This window comes from Schistocerca americana, chromosome 1 (assembly GCF_021461395.2).
Source record: "Schistocerca americana isolate TAMUIC-IGC-003095 chromosome 1, iqSchAmer2.1, whole genome shotgun sequence".
Taxonomy (NCBI): domain Eukaryota; kingdom Metazoa; phylum Arthropoda; class Insecta; order Orthoptera; family Acrididae; genus Schistocerca; species Schistocerca americana.
In genome coordinates this window covers 944,092,876-944,120,240 of record NC_060119.1, presented here as the reverse complement: position 1 = coordinate 944,120,240, position 27,365 = coordinate 944,092,876, and the positions used below count along the sequence as shown (strand labels likewise).

Genomic DNA, 27,365 nt, shown 5'->3' with positions numbered 1-27,365 from the left:
AAATAAAAGTCAACGTATGCAAATTCATTAAGTTTTTATTTACTCCATCAAATTAAATAAGCATATTTATCATAATATTAGTATAACAATGAGCGTTACGTGACACAAAAGTTCAGAGTTCACGGCATGAATCGGCGTTTCTTCGATTCCTGTTTGTGAGCAGCTGCTGGGTGGTCTCTCTTCAGCATCCAGCAGTAGTCCGCCATCATGACTGCGTCCCACCTCCCCTGGTACCTATCCTCCATTTGGCGCATGTCCTGATGGAACCTTTCTCCCTGCTCGTCGCTCATCGCCCCAAGGTTTTCAGGAAACTTCTCCATGTGTGAGTACAGGAAGTGCATCTTTATACTCATCAAACTTCCGAGCTTTTGAAAGGCCTCTATCATGCTGCTGATGGGTCTGGCGTGGTTTGCTGCCTTCGTGTTCCCCAGGAAGTTGTTCACCACCTGCACAAACGATTTCCACGCGGCGCACTCTAACGTGTTCATGGAGTTTTCGAACTCTGTGTCCTTTATGAGCTGCCGTATCTGTGGCCCATCGAAAATGCCGGCCTTCAGCTTCTCAATGGTCAGTCGCGGAAAGGCTCGGCACAGGTAGTGGAAGCACCTCCCATCCTTGTCCAGAGCACGCGTGAACTGTTTCATTAACCCAAGCTTCATGTGTAGCGGTGGGATCAATATCTTCTCCCGGTCAACAAGAGGTTCGTTTATGATGTTTCTCGCACCAGGTACTAACTGCTCTCGTGGCGGCCACACTTTCTTTACATAGTGCTGGGCTCTGTCTCGACTGTCCCACATACATATAAAGCATGGGTATTTCGTGAACCCGAACTGCTGACCAAGTAGAAAGTTCACCATCTTGAAGTCGACGCAGATGATCCATTGGTGCTGCTCATATTGGATTTTGTCGAGCACGTACTTCACTGCTTCATATTTCTCTACGAGAGTTGTGGAGTGAGCAAGAGGGATTGAGGCGAACTCGTTCCCGTTGTGGAGGAGCACACACTTCAAAGAGCGCTTGCAGCTGTCAATAAAGAGTCGCCAATCTCTCGGATCGTATGTAGGAGCCCCGAGTTTAACAAGAAGACCGGCGACATCTCGGCAGTACACTAGGTCTTCCTCCTGGCAGAAGTAGCCCATGTAGTCCTCATGCCTTCTACGAAAGAAAGTGATACGCGCGTCCTCGCCAAGTAGATTTTTCTCTTTGAGTCTGGAGGCCAACAGCTCGGATGAAGTCTTCGACAAGCTGAGATCCCGAACAAGATCATTAAGCTCACATTGTGAAAAGAGCTGCCGACCATCTTGTGCTTCATACTCCTCGTCTGCTATATATCCTCCCCTGTCTGCAGTGGTGGCCTCGTCGTCGATGTTAGGAAGCTCTGTGAACGCTGGTACAGGAATTTCTTCGCAGTGAGCAACTGGACGGCGGGCAGGTGGAAGGTCGGGGTACTGGAGGCTGTGCCGATTCTTCCGGTTGATGCCAGTAGTATTGATGGCGCAGAAGTAACAATCCGATGCATGGTCCAAGGGCTCCCTCCAAACCATCGGAATCCCAAACTTCAGTGAAGTTTTCGTGCCTTTCGTCCACCGCCGGAGGTATTCCACGCACTTCTTGCAGACCGTGTGCGGTGCCCAGGGCTTATCTTGGTCACCCAGCTTGACTTGAAAGTAAGCCTGGTAGGCGTTCTTCACAAATCCCGTGATGTTCTTCCTGTCCACTGAAAGCGTGTATTCTCCGCAGATGTAGCAGAAAACGTCTGGATTATTCATGCATGAACGTCGCGCAGAAGCCATATCAATCTGAAATAGTAATAGAAATATGCAGTTGACTGTCAGACAATAAAAATTAGAATAAATTTTATACTATAGTAAGAAAAAAAGGTATCTATTGGAATGATTAACTGTTACAATCTTAAAGGCTTCTTTTGTTTTCATATGTCCTGAATAATCCCTTTAAAACCCCTAATATTAGCATATTGAAGCCTATAAAAAGGCTTACATTTCAGGGGAAAATGGTCGTGTAGGCCTATGGCTGTATCTCAAAAAGTTGACCTGATAGAGCAAAATCAATGTGATATTCGGACTCAGAACACCAAAATTAGTCTAAATCAGCTGAGAAACCCATGACGTTTTTTTGGTTGCTGCCCAGTGTAATCATTAAAGCAATACTAGTAAGTCTTTCATCCCTCATTTTATTTCTAATTTAAGCCTCTTTAGAGTAGAGAAACATATTTCAGCGGTCACAGTGGATACTTTTAATATGGCTAAAATCATGAGAAGCTTTTTTTTATCAAATGGAAAAACTGTTGGTCGCACTGCTCAGTAACTCCTGCTGTAATGGCAGGTTTTTGCTCCAAAGATTTCCATTGATTGTGCCACATGTCATTTCCACTCAGAAGTATTACGCCTGCATTTTCACCCAGAGATACTAGTGCTACTTTTTAAGACTTATTTTCTCCTGGAGTCATTACAAGTTTTCTCAGGTGGAAGCATCTGAGTCCCTTCGATCGTTTCTTCGTGTGGTTTAAAAAGAGCATCGAATTCTGTAATCACGTTTTATAAAGGGGCAAAATACGTTTCGACGGCAGCTTATTTCGGCAGTTTCTCCTGGTACACTGCTGCACTGGGTTTGCCTTCCAGACACCTGTTTTGCCTGCTCGAAAAGGATTGAGAACTGACATTCATTTCGAGTATTTTTCCGAGTAGCTGCAACTGTTACATGTAGTCGAGACGGCGTAAGAAACTCCTTGACAACTTGCAGCGCCTTTGCCTTTCAACTGCGAAATGCTGACGGCTATAGGTGAAAACAGAAGTCGTCTTCGGAGCTGTGACAATGCTAAAGTTTTTCTTTAGAGACATTTACAGAACCTCGTTTTTTGTTGGTTGAGATAGGCCTCCAAAGCTACCGTACCCATCATTGTACGGTTGTCAAAGATCAACTTACGCCAAATAACTGTAGTCAGGTACACATTAACGTTCTGCATTGTTTTGTTTGGGTTCGCTGTATATAAAAAGCTTTTCTTAGTATAACTAGCGACACGATAAACTGGCTGTTTTCTAAGGTGGTCAATAGTTGGTATGCTTGAGTGATGACATCCCTGTTAGCAGCGTCTTGAAGTGCCGTAAGTGTTGCGCACGCTACAGGAACCATTTCTGCAAAGCTTTCGACAGCACATGCTTTCCGGTCCACCGCGTCTCACAAAGGGAGATAAGTGTTGAATTAGAAGAGTTAATTTGATGCGAAATTTTCCTCAAAACCTTGTCCTGGAGCGGAGATGTCGAAAGGAGTTCACTATACTTTTCATGGTTCCGAAACTGTTCCATGTCACAGGTAACTAGCATGAACGAACTACAACTGAACTAAGGACGTGTGCCACATAGTGTACGAATTGTGTTCTCGTGTACTGTTCTGCAATTATTGTTCTCAGGCCTCGTAACAGGCAGCTCATCACTGTAGCGCCATCAAAGCCGTGCCAAACCGATTTATCCACATCCAAGTTATAAGATAAGAGGTGCGTCATAATCTTCGTTGACATTGCTTGAGCTGAAACATCTTCTACGTAGATAAACTCGAGGAATCCTTCCTTAAGATCGATTTTCCAGATGAACAGTCTACGTATCGTAAACATAACGCTAGTTGCTTTCACTGTGATACGTCTTCAGTTTCGTCAGCCAGCACAGTAAAAAAACGTGCCTCTATTACCCTTTTAAGTACTTGCACTTGAATAGTATTACCACATAGTTCAGTAACTTGATTCTGAATTTCTAGAGAGACATACGTGGCTGTATTGTGGATGTTTTGTGCAAGTAAATCATTCTTAAGTGCTTCATCACCGGCTCGAGCACGGAAACGAAGTAGTGCTCTAAAATCACCATCATTATGTACGGGTTCGTTTATTCCAGCTTCTCCAGAATCAAGGAATTTTTTGTAATTTCCGCACAGAAGAATTTATTTCCACGACAGCTTTCATTCTTTTTGTATTCTGTTCAGCATTTTTACTATTTTACAGATTGATGGACTCCGTAGCATCAAGTGCTTTGCCTTCCGCAACCTTTGAAAAATTTGATGCCTGCTGAATAGAGAATTTATATTTAGTATCTATATGGTGATCAATGATTTCTAAAGTATTCTTCTAGTTAGCAAATGACTTACTAACAAAGGCTCCGAGTTCTTCATTTTTTTCAAATAAAACTCATATGTTGCGAGATACTCCTAGCGTAACGTTTCAATGCCTGGCAGTCCAATGACGTTGCAAAGAAAGGTTATTCTTCCCAGTAACTAGAAGCTTGAAGTATCCGATGGGATCCAGCAGTTCTGCAAGGTTCCCAGGAGAGCGTCTGTAAAGTTTGGAAGGTAGGAGACGAGGTACTGGCAGAAGTAAAGCTGTGAGGACGGGGCGTGAGTCGTGCTTCGGTAGCTCAGTTGGTAGAGCACTTGCCCGCGAAAGGCAAAGGTCCCGATTTCGAGTCTCGGTCCGGCACACAGTTTTAATCTGCCAGGAAGTTTCATATCAGCGCACACTCCGCTGCAGAGTGAAAATCTCATTCTGGTAACCTAAGGACATCACACACATCCATGCCCGAGGCAGGATTCGAACCTGCGACCGCAGCAGCAGCGGTTCCAGACTGAAGCACCTAGAACCGCTTGGCCACAGTGGCCGGCATACACATTAGTTAGTTAACTAGATTTCGTGGTGTATCTGTTCCCTCTACCACTTTTCGACACAGGAAACGTATTCGCTCTGTGAATATGAAACACCATCAGCCGTTTATTGGAACGGCGACAGTGAAAATTTGTGCTGGAGTGGTACTAGGACCCGAATTTACCACTTTATGCGAGCGGTTTTACAGAGAGTACTCTACTGCATTGGGTCCCTACTTAGCTTGCATTTATCGCGAATCTAGTGCCCAACGTAAAGTCACGAGCGACTGGAAAAAAGCGCAGATGACGCCTGTATATAAGAAGGGTAGAAGGACGGATCCTCAAAATTACAGACCAATATTCTTAACGTCGGTTTGTTGCAGGATTCTCGAACATATTATCAGTTCGAATACAGGGTGATTCAAAAAGAATACCACAACTTCAAAAATGTGTATTTAATGAAAGAAACGTAATATAACCTTCTGTTATACATCATTATAAAGAGTATTTAAAAAGGTTTTTTTCACTCAAAAACAAGTTCAGAGATGTTCAATATGGCCCCCTCCAGACACTCGAGCAATATCAACCCGATACTCCAACTCGTTCCACACTCTCTGTAGCATATCAGGCGTAACAGTTTGGATAGCTGTTGTTATTTCTCGTTTCAAATCATCAATGGTGGCTGGGAGAGGTGGCCGAAACACCATATCCTTAACATACCCCCATAAGAAAAAATCGCATGGGGTAAGATCAGGGCTTCTTGGAGGCCAGTGATGAAGTGCTCTGTCACGGGCTGCCTGGCGGCCGATCCATCGCCTCGGGTAGTTGACGTTCTGGTTTCATAACTAACCTTTTTCGTAGGACTCTCCATACAGTTGATTGTGGAATTTGCAGCTCTCTGCTAGCTCTGCGAGTCGATTTTCCTGGGTTGCGAACAAATGCTTGCTGGATGCGTGCTACATTTTCATCACTCGTTCTCGGCCGTCCAGAACTTTTCCCTTTGCACAAACACCCATTCTCTGTAAACTGTTTATACCAACGTTCAATATACCACCTATCAGGAGGTTTAACACCATACTTCGTTCGAAATGCACGCTGAACAACTGTCGTCGATTCACTTCTGCCGTACTCAGTAACACAAAAAGCTTTCTGTTGAGCGGTCGCCATCTTAGCATCAACTGACGCTGACGCCTAGTCAACAGCGCCTCAAGCGAACAAATGTACAACTAAATGAAACTTTATAGCTCCCTTAATTCGCCGACAGATAGTGCTTAGCTCTGCCTTTTGTCGTTGCAGAGTTTTAAATTCCTAAAGTTGTGGTATTCTTTTTGAATCGCCCTGTATAATGAATTTCCCTGAGACAGAGGAGTTGCTGTCCATGCATCAGCACGGCTTTAGAAAGCATCGCTACTGCGAAACGCAACTCGCCCTTTCTTCACATGATATCTTGCGAACCATGGATGAAAGGTATCAGACGGATGCCATATTCCTTGACTTCCGGAAAGCGTTTGACTCGGGGCCCCACTGCAGACTCCTAACTAAGGTACGAGCATATGGGATTGGTTCCCAAGTATGTGAGTGGCTCGAAGACTTCTTAAGTAATAGAACCCAGTACGTTGTCCTCGATGGTGAGTGTTCATCGGAGTTGAGAGTATCATCTGGAGTGCCCCAGGGAAGTGTGGTAGGTCCGCTGTTGTTTTCTATCTAAATAAATTATCTTTTGGATGAGGTGGATAGCAATGTGCGGCTGTTTGCTGATGATGCTGTGGTGTACGGGAAGGTGTCGTCGTTGAGTGACTGTAGGAGGGTGCAAGATGACTTGGACAGGATTTGTGATTGGTGTAAAGAATGGCAGCTAACTCTAAATATAGATAAATGTAAATTAATGCAGATGAATAGGAAAAAGAAACCCGTAATGTTTGAATACTCCATTAGTAGTGTAGCGCTTGACACAGTCACGTCGATTAAATATTTGGGTGTAACATTGCAGAGCGATATGAGGTGGGACAAGCATGTAATGGCAGTTGTGGGGAAGGCGGATACTCGTCTTCGGTTCATTGGTAGAATTTTGGGAAGATGTGGTTCATCTGTAAAGGAGACCGCTTATAAACCACTAATACGACCTATTCTTGACTATTGCTCGTTTGAGATCCCCATCAGGTCGGTTTGAGGGAGGACATAGAAGCAATTCAGAGGCGGGCTGCTAGATTTGTTACTGGTAGGTTTGATCATCACGCGAGTGTTACGGAAATGCTTCAGGAACTCGGGTGGGAGTCTCTAGAGGAAAGGAGGCGTTCTTTTCGTGAATCGCTACTGAGGAAATTTAGAGAACCAGCATTTGAGGCTGGCTGCAGTACAGTTTTACTGCCTCCAACTTACATTTCGCGAAAAGACCACAAAGATAAGATAAGAGAGATTAGGGCTCGTACAGAGACATATAGGCAGTCATTTTTCCCTCGTTCTGTTTGGGAGTGGAACAGGGAGAGAAGATGCTAGTTGTGGTACGAGGTACCCTCCGCCACGCACCGTATGGTGGATTGCGGAGTATGTATGTAGATGTAGATGAACCCCTTCGGAAACCCGAATTACGGACAGACCAAAACTTCCGTATGTTGTCGTTCATGTGTCACAACCTGCGCTCTTACGTTGTGTATATTCCGGTCCAGGGAGGACATATTTATTGAGAGCTGAGGGCCTAGTATTGGCGAATAAATACGAGACAGCAGTGCCTGTGTTATTAAGAAGTACGCTGCAATGCTCATTCGAACATGCATGCATATAGAAGTCTGGGCCGCGCCGTGATTCGTGCACGGATAGCTGAAGCAGTTAAGGCGACTACTGCGTGAAACAGAAAATTCGCTTTGAGTCCTGATGTGGCACAAATTTTCATTGTCGTCATTCCAGTATACAGCCGATGATGGTCTCTTGATCGCTGTAAAAATTAATCAGCAAGAATATATTCTCTCGCATTATCAATTCTCAGATAATTTATCGATGCCATACCTGTAGAAGCCCATTAATCCACAGTTATCCCAAGGCTGAAGCGCATTTTCACCCGGAAAGGGATTTTTTTGGTTGTTGGTCGACAGCGATCGTAAAAGATAAATATTTTATGGCTCAAAATCAGAAGAATAAGTGTCATGAGGGATGGTTTCCGAACGAAGACCTTGGATAGCTTCTTTTACGAAATCAGAAGAGTCCTGGCAGGTATTACCATAAAAAATCAACATGTGCTTCAGTCTTCTCGTTCGTTTTTATTAAATAGCGACCTAAAGACTCCTCAGATGAAAACAAATGCAGCTGCTATGCACAAATCCTGGGAAGTAGTTAGTAGTATACCAACACCTTCCTTCTGTCACAAGATGCATAACATATTATCCTAAGCAATTACACTAATCTTTGTTTAAGATGTATTTTTGTAATGGTCGAACAACCAGTTTCTTATTCCTGAAGTTGACTGGTCACCTGAAAAAGTATTCGATAGGTACGCTCTATGGAGAAGCTAATGACGTTCAAGCAAAAATCTATGGTTTCAGTATTCCTGACCCCGACTTCTTGTTCGGATGTAGTATGGTTCAAATTCCTGCCTCGTCATTGTGAATTAGATTTTTCGTGATTTCCCTATATTGCTGTAGGCAAGTGCTGTCTGGTATGACGGACTGGTTGTAGTTTACAGGGGCAAAGGTCTCATATTCAACTCCAACCTCAGGAAAATATTTCAATTCGCACCAAAAGACCTTCTTCTCTTATGGCAATACCAAATGAAGAATTCCGGGCCCTACAGCTTCTTCTACGTGGCGACGTCTTTAAAATATATCCGGAAATACTTTCATGAAATTAGTTACGTGCGCCCCCTGCCAGGGACTTAACTCTGAACTGCAGAATAGTCATGCAGATGTAGAAATCAAACACCTCACGTTTCTTAACAAAGCGATAAGCAAAATCGTGACAAAGACCGCACCTCGAAAAACTGTGAACTGGACAATACTGTCGGAATCATTTATTGGACGTTCCTGCCCTGACGGATTCTCTCGCGATGGTATCTGCTTGTCAGTGACAAAATCCCTTCGAACGATAAACTACACAGCATCCACCTCAGTGCAACAGCCGCCCGCCACAAATGGGAAAACGTTGACTCGCTCGTTCATAGATTTGTGTGTGTAGCAGCGCAGGACTTGTGCTAAGAACACCACACACGCCCATGCCCGAGGGAGGACTTAAACCTCCGGCGTTAGGGGCCGCGCAATTCGTAACATCGCTTCTCTAACGGCGCAGCCACTCCGCGCGGGCAAAATCCACAGAACAGTCTCTTAAATTATTACAGGTGTTTCATTTAAGCGATACAGTTGTGTGTGAATAAAGAGAAGAAGCCAAGTAAGGAAAAGTTGTTCAAAACTCACCAACTCTTCTGCAATTGTAGAACTCCTCGTTCAGATGCTTTGGTGTTCTGGTGTAAACTGCAGACGTGTGTTTATGTAATTTACGCTTCCCTTTCACTAAGCTGATGGATCCTTGATTAGACTATGCAGTGGCAGATGTCGCTGCAGATTAAAACTTTGCATCTTACTTAACCACACAATTAATTCCGTGTGTCACTATTGAAAAACAAGAAATAAATAAATTGTTAAGTGTTTGCCAAATACGTTTGGTCGTACACACTTCTCTGTCTGTAGATATTTTATTTCTTTTCATTCGTATTTTTTCGTGGTTATGGAACAAAATTGTGAATGATTACATTAATTTTGTCATGTTTGCGATTCTTCAGTATTACTGAAAATACGTGAGTTTGTCTTTGTGATGATAAGAGAAGCTTTTAAAAATTCCAGAAATGAATAGAACACGAGTGTCCGACGTTTGCCATTGTTCACCAGCTGCATGTCAGCTTGTTCACTTTATAACTAAACTTACATTTTTAACGAACCTCGGTGACCGCTACGGTCGCAGGTTCAAATCCTGCCTCGGGCATGGATGTGTGTGATGTCCTCAGGTTAGTTAGGTTTAAGTAGTTCTAAGTTCTAGGGGACTGATGACCTCAGATGTTAAGTCCCGTAGTGCTCAGAACCATTTGAACCTCGGTGACCTGAGTTGTCTTTTATTACTATCGTACATGCAGAACCAGTATAGTATCGTATGTTGTCGTTAATTATTTCACTAAAAAAAGATTTTGCGTCGATTAGGTGCGGCTGTAAAGGTATTGATGTATGCCATACATTGTACGACAATAATATGAAAACAGCCGGATAAAGTTGGCCACTTTCATTTCAAAAATTATGAAATATCGTTTTCCTGTTACGTGTGCACATTTGTTTCACTATTAATAAAACGAATAACTAATGCACATTGCCACATTACTCTTTATTTTTGTATAGGTACAATTAAACTATTTTTTTCGACATTACCTACGACGCGCAGTAGGCTATTAAATTAATTATCTACCTATAAAGGAATATATTCCAATTACATTATAGTTAGTTAACATTTGCCTAACGCTTAAATTAATATTTTAGTTACTACGTCAACCGCAATTGTAAAGTCTAGTAGAGTCAACAATTAGAATGAAATCTTTACTTTCGAGACCACCACCAGTAATCCGTCCAGGCAAACATTTTGTCGCGTCTCTAGTGTCTTGCGAGCAGATGAGGATGAAAGCTGACGCTATGTTCCAGTTATGAAGTGGCTCTTCCAACTTGTGGTCCCGATGCCTGAGAATACAAGTTAGAAAAATTTTCACATAAGGAGACTCGGTGAGAGACTACTAACTCTGATAAACAACTAAAGCCAAACAACTGTGTATAAGGGGTAGCCAAATGAAAATGAAACAGACGGAAAAATATTTAAGTGTTTATTCTTTCAAAAGTAATCGCCATAACTGTCTATACATTCAGTTATATGAGACAACACGGTCAGTGCCTTCATGGAAAAATGTTCTCATTTGATATGGAAGCACGATTGTACACAGGCGTGCACTTCTTCTGAAGCAAATCGACGGCCATGGATGTCTTTCTTCAGAGAACCAAAAATATGGAAAACGCATGGGGAGAGATCGGTACTGTATAGAGGATGTGTAAGAGAAAATGGTTCAAATGGTGCTGAGCACTATGGGACTCAACTGCTAAGGTCATTAGTCCCCTAGAACTTAGAACTAGTTAAACCTAACGAACCTAAGGACATCACAAACATCCATGCCCAAGGCAGGATTCGAACCTGCGACCGTAGCGGTCTTGCGGTTCCAGACTGAAGCGCCTTTAACCGCACGGCCACTTCGGCCGGCGATGTGTAAGAGATTCCCAGAGAAATTTCTGTAGCGTACTCGAACCAACGTTGGCAGCAGATCTACATCGTGTCATTAAATAATACTTCCTCAGGGAAAAATTTCTTATTTCTGGCTCCGTTAAACGAATATGGCTATTTTCCTCTCACATGTTGCGGCAGAAGAAACTTGACCTTTTTGTTAAACTGCTTCGCTTAAGATTCGTTTTTATTAATTTCTAACGTTCGTCTAGTTGGAATATCACTGTTTGGTTCCTGTAATATAAACTTGGGCTACATACTGTCTATTCTTAAGTTGACAATTATCTGCAAGGTTACTAGAGACTCAAGCGTGTAGGAGAGAAACATATGTGCTGGTTAAATCCGAAATGCAGATGTGGGTAAGATGGGTGGAAGGGAAACAAAAAGCGAAGTAAGCTTGTTGCAAGAAGAAATGCGCCGTCTTTGCCAATGCTTACTGGTTCAACATCTTGAAAAACTATCCACAGAAGAAGATGTAAGCAAAGAAGGGGGTGACTTACGAGACGCAGTATTCAAATCAGCCAAAGACGCGCCATATACGAAGTCATTGCAGGGACGGGGAACGGGTTTAGTAATACGAAACGAGATGAAAGAAACTGTTCAACAAAATAATAAAATTTATATGAATTAATTAAATAATAATACAGAAAAAAACAGCAGTACCTCGAAGGAAAGAATATAACAAAATCGGTCGTCAAGACAGGCATACAAGGCGTTTTGGGACGAAATTATAAGCAGAACAGAACATTATGGGAACCTAGAAGTGGTGTATCATTCGTGACACACCATAACAGAACAGGGAGAAATGTAGTCAAACTTGAAACACTACGGACAGCTGGGATGCAACGAAAAAGCACAAGAAACCTGGGAGCTAAAAAACCTAGGAGCAACAAACAATTTAGAAATGAAGAAACTGGGTATAACATTTCCAAAGACACAGAATAAGGAGGAAACTGGAATCGAGGGAATAAATGTGGAATTAAATAGAGAAGTGTGCCTCTGAAAATTACAATATTAAACCTATTCAGCATAAGATAGAAGTAACTGACGAAGGCGACATGGGAGAAAGAAACGATCCTAACTATGCAGATATTATTAGTCTTTTAAATATTGCTCTGGGTGACGGACTTGTAGTAGTAACGTCTTAACAGAAACAGGTTACAAAAAGGGACAGGATTTCAATTAGATGGTGCACCTAACTTTCAAGAATCTCAAAAAAGCGTTTCAAAAACTGAAGATAATGTGTAAACAATATCTCTTGAGCTACACATTAGTATTTACTGTTTTCAACAACTAAAACTAGAGCTACACATAAATATTTACAGATTTCAACAACTAAAACTAATGTGATGGCTTTCTTAGGAAAAGAATCTATGGGCGGTAAAACACTGGAGCAAGTAAGTGTCTCATTTCCAGTACTTCGGGTTCGACATAGTCTGTGAAGACAACAATGGAATAAAAATAAAACAAACAGCTTTCAGAGCACATGTGGGGTAATTGCAATGATACTCAAAGGGGAAGTGAGGAAAGAGACGCATTAGGTATTTGGCACTTTCCACATTGTTGTGTAGATAATGATGTTCACCTCCAAGAGAGAAACGTCTTTAAAATTTAGAAAAATCAAAATAAAATTTCATCAGGTCTGTGAAAGATTTCAGCTGTCAGGAACATCTACATAAGGGTAGAATTAGGGGCTCTCTAAGGAAACCTTGCAGTACAAACCTTTGGCGAGAATATCAGAAGGCAGAAGGACGACAAGGTGATGGAAGTGGAACAGTTTATATTAGCCTAAACCGAAATAGGACGCCATAAAAAGAAGAAGAATGGATATGATTTTCACTAGTTCTACAATAGGCGTCTGTCGCCTGAATCTCCGCCTGAAATGTTTGTAGATAGCTGAGATAGCTCTATAGTGATCTTCCGGAAATGGTTAGAGAATTTCGAGTACAATATTGACACGTAGTTTTAATTTATCAGATTCATCAGTATGGATTAACACTTCGATAGTGAGTTCAGCTGTGGAACTTTCGTTGTGAAAGATTAAGTCTGACGATGGTTTGTAACAGTCGTAATGGTTTTTCTTTTCCTTTTGTGAGACTGATAAAGGAAAAGTTAAATCTCCTAATTTTAATTCTTGGCCACCTCAACGTTTTCACGTGATTGGACATTTTCTTCTGGCACCATCCGAAGAGCATAACTGGACTCCAGTAAAAATTCCGTAGACCTAGCAACTCTTTTGTACAGTTGATAAACATGGGATATAGTCCTGTTACACTTCAGAGTGTGTGATAATGTCCAGTATTTTGCGGTCAGGCCTGTCGTGATCAAGAAGATAGATACTTTACCATTTTCAACAGACAGTATTTTGTAAATGAAAAGAACCAATTATAGTACATTAGAAACAAGATATGGCATATTACTATAAAGTTGCGACCAACTCGCCACTCATGGGATCATAGAGCCGAACTGCTCTCAGCCAAGATGGCTACCGCCTGCTTATACCCTCCAGCTGTCGCCAAGGAAACTGTCATATACGCATTTCCCTTATTGCCAACACAGATGTGACATACTGGATATGACCAAGTTTCACTGATTTGTAATAGTTTTCGAGATATTTGTTATTTAATCTGTTGGGTAGTTTATTTGCAGTAATTTGCTGTCAATTATTCTTAAACATGATGAAATATGCGCGATTATGGATAGTTATTGTGGTGTGTTTTGTTATACAGCCACTACTTTTACCAATTTCGAAATTCATTTTATATTATAATTAAATTTTTAATTCGGTGAATGAATATTCCGGCTTATAACTCATAACATATTACAGGTTTATAACTTCTGTTACTATGTTTCGAAGGAGTTCCTAAAATTCTGTATGTAGACATTTGGTTTGTTGGAGTCACTTAAGGCGTTTGCCGCTATTGATTTTCTAAGTTCAAAGGCAGTAACATAGCTCGCAATGTGAATAATTTAAGTCCTATTGGGTGTATGTTTTTTAGGCCATAGGGCACTTAGATACGCATTCTCGTCTTCATTTCTCTTTAATTTGGTGTATCCGCCTAATTGGTCTAGATTTGTAAATTATAGATTGCAGCGATCAGTCGTCCTTTGTAAATTTTATTGTGCAGATCTAGATTTCGGCTCAGTGCACTATCATTCTCGCTCAATGCATGTAATGCATGTTGGTCGGGCTTCATCCAAAGTTCATTGAATGTTCATTGAATGTTTAATGAACTGTGGATGAAGCCCGACCAACAGGCATTACATGCACTGAGCTAAAATAATAGTGCATTGAGAATGGCTAGCTTCAAGCCGAAATCTAGATCTACACAATAAAATTTACAAAGGACGACTGATCGCTGCACTCTATAATTTACAAGTCAATATAACAGTCGCTGAGTGCAACAGCTTTCTGAATGGAAGGTAACCTGATGGTTTTGATTTTATCAATTCTGGGGGCGTGAAATGATTTTTCATCTGCTCCCCTGATATTGTGATATCTGATGCCACGGTCGATTTGCAACCGTCGTCCTCCTGGGTTTTCCCGCAATAGTAACCAGTCAGTAACAGAGCAGTTTTCCTGCACCATTCCTGCTAGCCATGTCACTACGTGGCAAGTCTTTTCCGCCAATAGCAGAGTCTGAAAGCATCGTCTGCTAGGTTAATAGCCGACACCAAGACTCTGCCTCGTGGCGAGCTATGTTCCCCTGTGACAAGCCCTGCTGCGCCGTATCAGTTGCCAAAACAGACTGCGCGCGCTTGTCTTTAATGTCTCGGCGTTTGGCCTTCTCTGTATGCAATGTCTCAAGGATTTTACTGGTTTATCGTGCAGGCTATTTTGCACAGTACAACATTTCACTGTAAAAATTAGAGTATCCTTCTATACCTTTAAAATTATTTTCATTTTACATAATACTCTTGGCCATAATTTTAATCCTTAACTGCAGTTGAAATATTTCACCTTAATTTTCTTATTAGCTTTCAGGTGTTGCTCTCGTGACTATTGGTACTCACATGAACCAGCAACTGCAGGAAATTGAAGACGTACTGAATGGAAAGATGCATACTCCATGCACATTAGCTGTAGTACTTGGCAGTTTTCTCATCGCAGTTTCCTTCTATGGACTATTTGGTGCTTTTAAGGAGCGTCGCTACTATGTCGTAACGGTAAATACTGTGTAATATTTATAAATCGTTGGATCTGTTGTGGTTTACATTACCTTTCACGCCTTGTGTCACAAACTAAAATAGGAGACATGTGGCATTGCAAAATTACCCCGCGCGAAAGAGGTAGCGGTCACCTTTTTGAAACCCCGTCATTTTCCCCCATTTTGATGTAGAAATGCGACATGCGATTCAAATGTGCCTACTGGCATCCTCAATAATTATGCAAAAGCATGATGCTCCGCGACTTTATCTTTGGGCCCGGCGGCGCTTCGAACAGCGAGATGTTGATATATGAGAAAGAAAGACCAGAGCTCAAAGTTCACCTGAGGTGTGGGGTAGGTTAACGTTCTCATATTGACACCAAATTTCACCACAATTCTGCCCAACGCTACCGTGGACATGTCACACGATGGGATTGTCGTCACACACCCCTCTCGCTCCATCACTCACACTCACCCCTTCTCCTGACGCCTCTGGGATGGAAGACAGAACCGCAACGCACAGCGTTGAAATCACGCGATTTTTTTACGGGTGGCTGAGAAAAACATTGCAGACACATTCCCGCTTAGAATCGACAGGAAAAGGTCTCAGCATGTGCCGCAGCGGGTGATAATGAAATAACCCCTCCCCTTGCGGCGTTCATTTACACACACTTCGCCATCAAGAACAACAGTTTGCAGTGTGATGTGCAACAGAACGACTTTTTTTACAACCGTTGACTCTGCTGACACCCCTGGACGATTTAACCCTTCTCTGACGATATATTGAGGCTGCAGCCCCAACCAACATGACTCTGGAGTGTAGCACAACCACTGTTTCTGCTCTGCTGTACAGTGTGGAATCATTTGGGACCATTCGAAACCATTCAGTGAACTCTGAATGTGATCCGAATCAGCATAGGGTGTTTGTGCTTTTTTAGCCCTCCTGTTTCACGCCTTCCTGTTATATGATCATGCATGATGAATAAAATTACAGAAGGTCCCTCTAAAACTCCCCGGTTCGACAAACACAGTCAGTGAGTGCCACCTGACTGCACACATTTGCTGAGCATTTTAAAAATGTATTTGCACATAGACAACACATGATCAATTCCAACGCGCCAGCAGGCAGGCAACCCTTTCGACGCCTTACAGCATACAGAATCTGAAGGGTGACGTCTTTTCTGCATCGTGGCCGTGCGGTTAAAGGCCTCTGCAGTCTGGAACCGCAAGACCGCTACGGTCGCAGGTTCGAATCCTGCCTCGGGCATGGATGTTTGTGATGTCCTTAGGTTAGTTAGGTTTAACTAGTTCTAAGTTCTAGGGGACTAATGACCTCAGCAGTTGAGTCCCATACTGCTCAGAGCCATTTGAACCATTCTTTTCTGCTTCAGAGTGCTTTCAAATTTCGTTGAATGGTTTTTAACGCCTAATGATTCCACCAGAGCACAAAATGTGGTCACACTACGCTCCAAAGGGGTCAGATCGTATTCAGTGAGGTTGCAGCCCCAAGATGTCCTTAACAAAGCGTTGAATCGTCCGGATATGTCAGCAGTGTGAAAAATTATGAAGAACGTCAGTCTGTCACACATCATACTGTAAACGGTCGTTTTTGTCCGCGAAATTGTGTAAATGAACGCACCGAGGGAAGGTGAGATATCTTTATCGCCGAATATGCCACATACTGAGACCTTTTAATGTCAATTCTAGTGTCTGAAACATTTGACTCAGCCACCTCTAAGACAACCGAGTCATTTTACCGCTGGGTGTGGTATTTCTAACCTCCATCAAAGTGGTGACAAAAGAAAATGGTTCAAATGGCTCTGAGCACTATGGGACTCAACTACTGTGGTTATCAGTCCCCTAGAACTTAGAACTACTTAAACCTAACTAACCTAAGGACACCACACATCCATGCCCGAGGCAGGATTCGAACCTGCGACCGTAGCAGTCGCACGGTTCCGGACTGCGCGGCTAGAACCGCGAGAGGTGTGATGTGGGTAGGGAGGGAGACTGACGGCCTCCCCATCATGTGTAATGTCCGTGGTGGCTGTGGGCAGAACTGTGGTGAAATATGACACAGTGTGACCTCATTAACCGGCCTTACGCCTCACATGAACCTCTGAGCGCTGGTCTTTTTTCCGCACGTGTCGTCACCTTGCTGTTTGAGGCGAAGCCGAGGCCGAAGGCGATGTCGCAGCGCGCCATGCGTTTGCACCACTACAGAAGAAGCTTGTAGGCGCCTTTGAGTCAAATTTCAAATTTCTGTGTCGCAATTGTGGAAAATGAAGTGGTTCCAAAAAAAATAATCCTTTAATGCTTTTGCAGATTGTACGTATGGTATAACACATTTCATTTGTATGTCGCTTATCTTAATTTACAGAGTCAGCACAAAATCATTCCAATTGTAGTATACACGTCCTTAATTTGCGAAAGATTAACAACAAAAATCAAATAACAAATACTGCAGTATAGCATTTCTCCCATCATTTTAATTATTCCCAAGTGTACGTGTAAATAACATTCGTTAACTTAAAATATCTGTTACACATGTTTATTTGTTCCCCAAGTCACAGAAAATATCGTGTTACTGTAGCCCTTAACTAAACATTTTAACGCCTAGAACAGATGCCTAGAAAAATTTAATCTTCTGACTCCGGCTTGTATTTCCCAGAATTACACGCTAATTCAGTCAATGGTCTGTGTTACACATTTCTTAAAGCTAGTAAAATTTAAGCATGATAATTATACTTAAACAGAGTCTGCTCTTTTATACATCGGCATAATTTTGATGATTGAATGCACCTGTTTCTGAAATACACTCCTGGAAATTGAAATAAGAACACCGTGAATTCATTGTCCCAGGAAGGGGAAACTTTATTGACACATTCCTGGGGTCAGATACATCACATGATCACTCTGACAGAACCACAGGCACATAGACACAGGCAACAGAGCATGCACAATGTCGGCACTAGTACAGTGTATATCCACCTTTCGCAGCAATGCAGGCTGCTATTCTCCCATGGAGACGATCGTAGAGATGCTGGATGTAGTCCTGTGGAACGGCTTGCCATGCCATTTCCACCTGGCGCCTCAGTTGGACCAGCGTTCGTGCTGGACGTGCAGACCGCGTGAGACGACGCTTCATCCAGTCCCAAACATGCTCAATGGGGGACAGATCCGGAGATCTTGCTGGCCAGGGTAGTTGACTTACACCTTCTAGAGCACGTTGGGTGGCACGGGATACATGCGGACGTGCATTGTCCTGTTGGAACAGCAAGTCCCCTTGCCGGTCTAGGAATGGTAGAACGATGGGTTCGATGACGGTTTGGATGTACCGTGTACTATTCAGTGTCCCCTCGACGATCACCAGTGGTGTACGGCCAGTGTAGGAGATCGCTCCCCACACCATGATGCCGGGTGTTGGCCCTGTGTGCCTCGGTCGTATGCAGTCCTGATTGTGGCGCTCACCTGCACGGCGCCAAACACGCATACGACCATCATTGGCACCAAGGCAGAATCGACTCTCATCGCTGAAGACGACACGTCTCCATTCGTCCCTCCATTCACGCCTGTCGCGACACCACTGGAGGCGGGCTGCACGATGTTGGGGCGTGAGCGGAAGACGGCCTAACGGTGTGCGGGACCGTAGCCCAGCTTCATGGAGACGGTTGCGAATGGTCCTCGCCGATACCCCATGAGCAACAGTGTTCCTAATTTGCTGGGAAGTGGCGGTGCGGTCCCCTACGGCACTGCGTAGGATCCTACGGTCTTGGCGTGCATCCGTGCGTCGCTGCGGTCCGGTCCCAGGTCGACGGGCACGTGCACCTTCCGCCGACCACTGGCGACAACATCGATGTACTGTGGAGACCTCACGCCCCACGTGTTGAGCAATTCGGCGGTACGTCCACCCGGCCTCCCGCATGCCCACTATACGCCCTCGCTCAAAGTCCGTCAACTGCACATACGGTTCACGTCCACGCTGTCGCGGCATGCTACCAGTGTTAAAGACTGCGATGGAGCTCCGTATGCCACGGCAAACTGGCTGACACTGACGGCGGCGATGCACAAATGCTGCGCAGCTAGCACCATTCGACGGCCAACACCGCGCTTGCTGGTGTGTCCGCTGTGCCGTGCGTGTGATCATTGCTTGTACAGCCCTCTCGCAGTGTCCGGAGCAAGTATGGTGAGTCTGACACACCGGTGTCAATGTGTTCTTTTTTCCATTTCCAGAAGTGTATATTGCACAATAACACAAATCCATATTCAGACGAACACATAAATAAACTGATCAGCCAGAACATTATGACCACCTACCTAATAGCCAGTATATCCATCTTTGCCACGGCGACGCGTGGTGGCGTGGAAGCAATGAGGTTTTGGTAGGTTCCTGAATTAGATTCCTACACACCTCTATACAGAAGTCACCTAATTCCAGTAAATTCCGGGGAGGGGGTGGGAGTTGATGAGCCCTGATGCCACGTTCAATCACACCCCGGATGTGTTCAATTGGGTTCAGATCTGGCGAGTTGGGGAGCCAGCACATCAACTGAAACTCGTCTCTCTTTTCCTCAAACCATTTTGCCACACTCCTGGCCTTGTGACATGGTGCATTATCTTGTCGAAAAATGTCATGCCGTCAGGAAACATGATCGTCATGAAAGGGAGCATGTGGTCTGCAACCAATGGACAATACTCCATGACTGTCATGGTGCCTTGCACGATCACCACTAGACCCATGGATGCCCACGTGAGTGTTTCCCAGAGGACAATGGGGCCGCTGCTAGCTTGTCTCCATCCCGGTGTACAACTGTCAAGGAGCTATTCCTCTGGAAGACGACGGGTCCACGCCCTCCCATCGGCATAACGAAGAAGGTATTGGGCTTTATCAGGTTATGCAACGCTCTGACACTGCGCCAACGTCCAGTGACAACAGTCACGTGCCCTTTTCAGTCGTAATTGCCAATATTGTTGTGTTAACATTGCCACATTCATGGGTTGTTGTCTGCGGAGGCCAATCGTTAGGAATGTTCAGTGCTCTGTGTGTTCAGACACACCTGTACTCTGACTGGCATTAAAGTCTGGTGTTAGTTTCACCACAGTTCGTCGTCTGTCCTGTTTTACCAGTATACCCATCCTGTGGTATTTGCTCTAATGAGGAGTGGCTGCCAGACTCCATGACGTCTGGACATGGTTTCACCACATGTTAAAGACACTCACCATGGCACTCCTCGAACACTCGACAAGTCGTGCAGTTTCCGAAATACTCGTGCCGAGACCCCGGGCCATCACAGTCTGCCCTTGGTGAAAGTCAGATAGATCATGTCCGTTCTCCATTCTACACACAGGCTGCACGCTCACTGATACTGCACGCTCACCGTGCGTGTGACTGACTAGGAGTCATTCCTCGTCAGGTGACGCTGCTATCGCTTGGGCGGGTTTATATCGATAATAGGTCGGTAGTCATAATGTTCTCGCTGATGAGTGTATGTTTAATACGAATGCTTTATTGTGTTACAGTTCATAAAGGATTTTGTGACACCTTTCACTCAACTTTGAATTTATGTATTCAGGGTATTTATCTCTTTTAATATGCTCTAAGTGCTTTACTTAATTATTAATTATAAATCAGTTGCGAATGATGTTTCTGCCGCTATGTGCCCTTACTAGAACAAAATTCTTATTGCTGACAATCAGGAAATCTTAAATCAAATTGTATCATGTCATGCTATATGTCACCTGCTGACAGATGACTCAGTAAGGACCACATTTCAGATTTGCCTAAAAATAATTTTAAAGCTGGTAGTGACTTCGATGTGGAAAGAAGCATCGTTAAATATTTCTAAAAATTCCATTCTCTATAAATTTCATTAGATCAAAAGAGATCAAATCACAAAAGGAAGCCACAAATATAAAATATTTTCTTCATAACAAAGTAAACTGTGCCTTTTTATGGCGTAAAATACTCAAGCAGAGCCAAAAATATTACTTTAAAAATGATATAAAAATGTTATTCCACCTTTTTACCCCCATTAAGAAAACATGCATCGTGATAGAGAATCATAAAAATGATATACTGAAATACAGACAAGTAAGCCAGGAAATCTGAAAATTTTTGCATCCTGATATGTCAATGTCAAAAAATAATATGTTAATATTAATTAATTAAGTAAAAGAACTCATCTTCTCTCCTGAACGCTCCTAGCATCTATTCAAACAAGACGTTAATGGATCTTAAAACAGGGAACGAAGTGAATGTGTTGGAACTCAAGAAGAGTTAAGACCAATTGATGATTGTTAAAATTTCCATTATTTGCAAAGTGCTCCTTTGAGGCTACGATAAAAATAAACATCCTCATTATATATTAATTCCTTTAAAAATGAAAACTGGACCGTAACTTTATTTTAAAAAATTCAAAAAACCAAAGCATGACAGTAACTTTTCATAAAAATATTTTGCATCAAGAATGACATTACAGTTTATGCATTTCATAACTGAATTTTATAGATATTGTCCACATTTTATTGATACTGTCTACATTCCTTCTGAATGTATCATCTTATTATAAAGAGGCTCTCATTATCAAATCCCACTTCTTTTATCCAATAAGTCTGCCATAATCTCTAAAATACTGACCTATGAAACTGTTTTGTCGTTGTTGCAATAAGTATTCAACGTATGAACGGAGGCTCTGAAAGCTATTTCCTGTTTTTTATGTTGCAACTGACTATTTTACAATCATTCTCTGCAGGTCTGTTTATTGGAAGCGTTATCAGTTGTGAATATCACTTTTACCTTCAATCTGTGTTCTATGTTAGGCTATGTTTATTTTAATTTTTGTTTTATTGGTTCTGTATTGAAGCTGAGACCGCATTGTGGAAGTCTTATCACTCTCATTATAATTTCTTACATACCGGTACAGTTTTCCATCAGTTTCTGCGTCTTCAGTTTCCATTACAAAAAGTTCATACAGTGATGTTTTGAATTCTCTCAAGTATAACTGGGATTATTAGCTTCTACTTTATAGGGTCGGGTGAAGCGGTTGATTACAATTAATAGGTTCAACATTCCTGTTCCGAAAACGTGAAAGATTCCAGAAACATATTAATTATTGATTGTGAACTTCCTTTTATTTGAGACACAATCAAACTCTGAGACAACCGAAGCCAGAGCCAGCCTGTAGTGGCCATCTTTAGGTGCTACAGTAGGAACAAAGGAGTAAATCGTATATTATTATCTCTAAAGCAGTAAAAATTTGTTTTCCTGTTCTACTTCTGATTTAAGTAAAGTATAAACGAAATAGATGTGATTGATATCTATTGGTCATGGGCGGCATTTGGTTTCAAATCGCTCATTAGATGTGTTATCAAACGAAAGTTAATAATAAAAATCAGGGAACTATATAGATTAGGTATAACCAAGTGTGCTTTGCCTTCCCTAGCCTTTGCTCTAGTTGCGAACATTCTCTATATTGTACAATAAATATTTAAATCCAAGAATCATAGCATGTATCAAAGTTACGATGATCTAACACTTCTTGTTACTTTCAAATACAGAGCACAAGTCGCTAAGGCAGTACAGTCACAGTTAAAACAGACTTTGTGATAAATGGAAACAGGAGTGACCTATCTGTGATGCACATTTTCGATGGTTGATAGTGCTGCACTCTGGATCGCAAGATATTTGTACCAATGTTAAAGACCTCTGAGAGGTGACGACACAGAGGTGTAACACTATTGGGTGATACTAATACCGGAAATTCTACCCCAAAATACAACCCCTTTTCAGGGTTTTTAAATGACCGTGGTCGTATATGCTAATGGCAAAGGTTATCGAACTGTACTTCAACACCCAAGGGATTAAGTGTTGAAAGGATACCAACTTTCGGGAGCGAGAGTCAAACAAAAGGTATGTGGTCAAAAAGTAAACGATGTGCTCACGCAAACTGAAGGCAGTCACCACCCTGAATTACGCGAAAGTAATTTCAGCAAAATGTATATCAAATGGTAAAAACACTGCTAAGTTAAGCTTTCGAAATTTGTTGAGTAATAGGATACGAAAAACTCTAACATGTACCAGAAAGTAACCAGCCATTAGTTAATCTGCTTTCTGCTTGAGTATAATGGCAACAAACAGTGGAACACTAATGTGTACTTTTTACCTTAGTGTGTAATGAAAAAGGATAATTGTGCTGTGCCACTTAACAGGTGAAAAGTATTATCAGTTTGATACGTGGTGGCCATGAACCTACACTATCGGTAAACAGTAATTTTGAAATACTTACCAAGCTTTCATTGCAAGTAATATGAATGCAATTATTTTCATTGATCTTTTGTGAGCCTGTGCCTTTTTCCAATCGCTTGGTACCCCTCGTTACTTCACCGACCTATGATAAACTACTGCTGGAAGGTTTACAGTCTCACAAATATTTCTTTTGGACGAGACATCTGTCCACTAAGGCAATTTTAGTTGATTTTCTATTCCGCCATCACTTATCTCAAAGCTAGTCCTTTCGGCGATCATGCTATGATTAAGCGCAGGAACCGTATTGGATTCTCCGTGGTGAAACAATTCCGGAAGACTAAATTCATTATTTCGGACTTTTCTCTTTCGTCTTCCGTTTCGGTGTCAGTATGAATTTACGTAGGACCAAAACTTCTCTGGATTTTTATGTAGCCAGTTCGAGTGACAAAATATTGCTTCCAAATTCAATAAATGTTTTTCATATTGCTCCCTGTATACCCATTTCGGATTCGTTCAGCTTTTATTTGTCAACTAAACTTGCTTTTTCCTTAAATCTGCGATGAAACTCTCTCTGTTTTCGTAGCAACTTTCTAACAAGTCTACTGAGTCACGATGGATCTTTTCTACCCCTTATAATCTTGCTCGATAGTTACGATTCTAAGGCTTACTGTACAATTCTTTAGAATTTTATCCATTTGTGCTCAATATCTCCCCCCTCAAAGCTGAATATTTGCGTGTCAACTATTCAGAGACTCCTGTTTGTTTCCTGTCACTCTTGCTGAGGAGAAACATTTTCCTATATTTCTCAACACATCCTTGACGTTACAGCAGTCTTATGATCGCTTATGCCATCCTCTGTGTTAACTGATCCGAAATTAGGATCTGTAGTTACTAGGAAATCTAAGGCATTGTTCTAACGAGTTATCCCGAGGTAATTTTCAGATAATGCATTGAGGAGAATCTCACGCATAATCCATGTCTCTACCACAAGTTTTAATCTCTTACCTTCCCCTTTGTGAACCTAGCCAATGAAGTGTTCCCCCTTTACAACAGCATGATCAGTGAATTTATTCTCTGAAGCGCCCTGCCACTATGGTTACTGAGCCAACTGATCGATAAAAAAATCAAATTACCATGGATGAAAAACTCTTGGGTTTCCAACTGACTGAGATTATCAAGGTTGGAAATTGGAAAGCTTTTCATAAGTAATATTCACCGGGAAGGTCTACATTCGCACATCCAGTTACTATGTCTGACTCATCTTTGATGTGTACCTTCACCCAGGTTATTTCACATGACTGTTAATCTCACTATATATAGCGAGAATTTTAGCAATAAATTTGCCGCCACTGTTGGCATCAGGACTATCCTAGCAATACTTATTTCAGTCTCAATTTAGGGATTCGTTTCTATTCGCTATCTGTTTCAGCCATTTTTCTGTTTTTGATACTATGGGGGCGTTATTGCCTTTAACAAGCGAGACTATTTCAGGGATCTCAGCATGGATGCTCCTGCAATTTGCTGTGTAACATCAGATTAATATTTTTTCTTTCCTATCTGGAATGATGTAAGTTATCATCCGAGAGTAACATGTATGATTTTTTTTCAATGGTAAGAGTAATTCAGCATCGACCCTAAAGAGGTTTCTAAACCAAAACACCATTATTGATAAAATCCATTCTTTCTTTCACCGTTATATGTGTACACAGTCCAGTCACATTAATGTGAATACCACCTATGTTCGACGTCAACGTACAATGGCCACTCACAGGCAGCAGGCGACACCACTAGCTGTGGAGGGTGTGTAAAGCGTGTTGGAGGGGCTGGGGTGAGTGGTGTAGGGGGGAGTGAGGGGGAACGCGGAAAACAGTGCAATCATTGTTGTTAGGCGTAAATGGAGGGTTTTATCTAATGTCCAAAAGGACACGATCATTGGCTTTCGGGCCAAGAGTGGAAGCATTTCTGAAACGGCTATGTTTGTAAACTGCTCTCGTGCTGGCGTGGTAAAGTATATTGCGTATAGCAAAATAGCGCTATCAAAAACTGACTCCAAGGCAGCCGTGGTGCACACACACCACATATGACAGCGGTGAACGACAACCGTGGAGATGTGTACGGGCAAATAGACATGCAACTGTTGAACAAATGACCATGCAGATGAACCAAGAGGCTACCGACAGTATCTCCTCAACGACTGTTCAGTGAATGATGATGCGCATGGGCCTCAGCAACAAGCGCCTGGTTCATGCACCCATGCTGACTGCTGTACATTGGCGACGAATGTTGGAATTTGCACAGCAATACTGCAACCAGATGTCCATCGAATGGCAACAAGCGGCTTTTTCAGGTGAATCACGTTTTTGCTGCGTTGGACAGATGGCCGTTTGTGGGTACAGCGTGAAACATCTGAAAGCAAATATCCTGCAGCAGTCGTTGGAAGGGTTCAGAATGGAAGGCGCCCCCTTGGCGATTTCGTCATTCTGGAAGGTATGGTGGATCAATACAATTATGCATCTATCTTTGGGGACCAATTCCATCCCTACATCCAATTTGTTTTTCCTGAAGTGGCATCTAATAACAGGACAATGTGACATCTCACACTGTTCGCAGTGTACGTGCATGGTTCGAAAGAGCACCAGAAGAGTTTACCGTACTCCTCTGGCCACCAGACTCCCAGATTTAAACCCAATCGGGAATCTATGAGACCACCATGATCGGGTGTTTCACACCATGGATCCTCAACCACTCAACCGAGAAACCTAGCGCAGTGGCCCACGGCACTGGAGTTTGCATGGCTCCACATCCATGTCGGTCCTCCCAGGAACTCGTTGACTATCCTCCTACATGTCTCGCAGCGGCCCTCTCTGGAAAAACGTCGTTATTAAAGTTTTTGACAGATCGTCCCATTAATGTGACTGGACAATGTATAAACACTGACGAAATGCAGCATTGTCTATTATCATTTGGGTAGGTATCGTAGTGATAAATTTTATCATAAAATTTGAAAATTAGCGTCATTTCTGGAAATTAACTAATTACATTTCATATTTCCGTTGCAGTACGCTGTGTTCCTGTTGACTATACTTCTTCTGCAAACACCTGTTGCTGTAATGGCTATTCTTTATGGTGACAGAAACTTCGTTCTTCATACAACAATGTACGATTTTACAATCACTTACTATACTGACAGTATCAGCCAAGGCGTTATGGATACAGTTCAGAAAAAGGTAATATATGAACAACTAATATTATAAGATTAAAACCGATTCGTTGAACTGGAAGAGCCATGTAGAATGTCCCCTGGTAATTGCTTCCAGCAGCAACTTTACGTAACATGACAGTGCAGCTCCCTGCTGTCGTTATTTGATATCTCTATTTTCAGTTCAAATGCTACTTCCGTTGTTGAGATAGTTTTCCAATTATAGATCATAAGAAACAAATGTTGATTTATGTAAAGAGCTCAGTTCACATTATATTATATTTTCAGTTGAAGAGAATGAAGATTACAAGTACAAAACTTACTCTTTCTGTCACTGATTAGCTCAAAGACGACGTGCATATTGATTTTAGGAAACCTGTGGGTGACACTAGTCATATGAGTTAAATTTGTGATATTCACCTTACACTCTTAACGAAAACGAAAAAAAAGAAAAAAATCGCATGTGCCTGTTACTTCATTTGCGTCCTGAATGAGAGAAAATTAGGGAGACTATCAGAGATCATTCATCTACATGTACACGGATACTCTGCAAATCACATTTAAGTGCCTGGCAGAGGGTTCATCGAACCACCTTCACAATTCTCTGTTATTCCAATCTCGTATAGCGCGCGAAAAGAACGAACACCTATATATCTTTCCGTACGAGCCCTGATTTCCCTTATTTTATCGTTGTGATCGTTTCTTCCTATGTAGGTCTGTATCAACAAAATATTTTCGCATTCGGAGGAGAAAGTTGGTGATTGGAATTTCGTGAGAAACGAAAAACAGCTTTCTTTTAATGATGCCCAGCCCAAATCCTGTATCATTTCTGTGACACTCT

General features: G+C 42.3%; 1 protein-coding gene across 1 annotated transcript in view; it reads left to right on the top strand.

Moving 5' to 3' along the window:
- The window catches only part of LOC124548166 (leukocyte surface antigen CD53-like), a 141,864-nt gene that overhangs the window by 1,579 nt on the left and 112,920 nt on the right, over window positions 1–27,365 (top strand). The window contains exons 2-3 of the mRNA XM_047125159.1: window positions 14,911–15,099; window positions 26,385–26,552. Coding sequence (XP_046981115.1) covers window positions 14,911–15,099; window positions 26,385–26,552 — 357 coding nt within the window. The remainder of the gene's footprint in view (window positions 1–14,910; window positions 15,100–26,384; window positions 26,553–27,365) is intronic.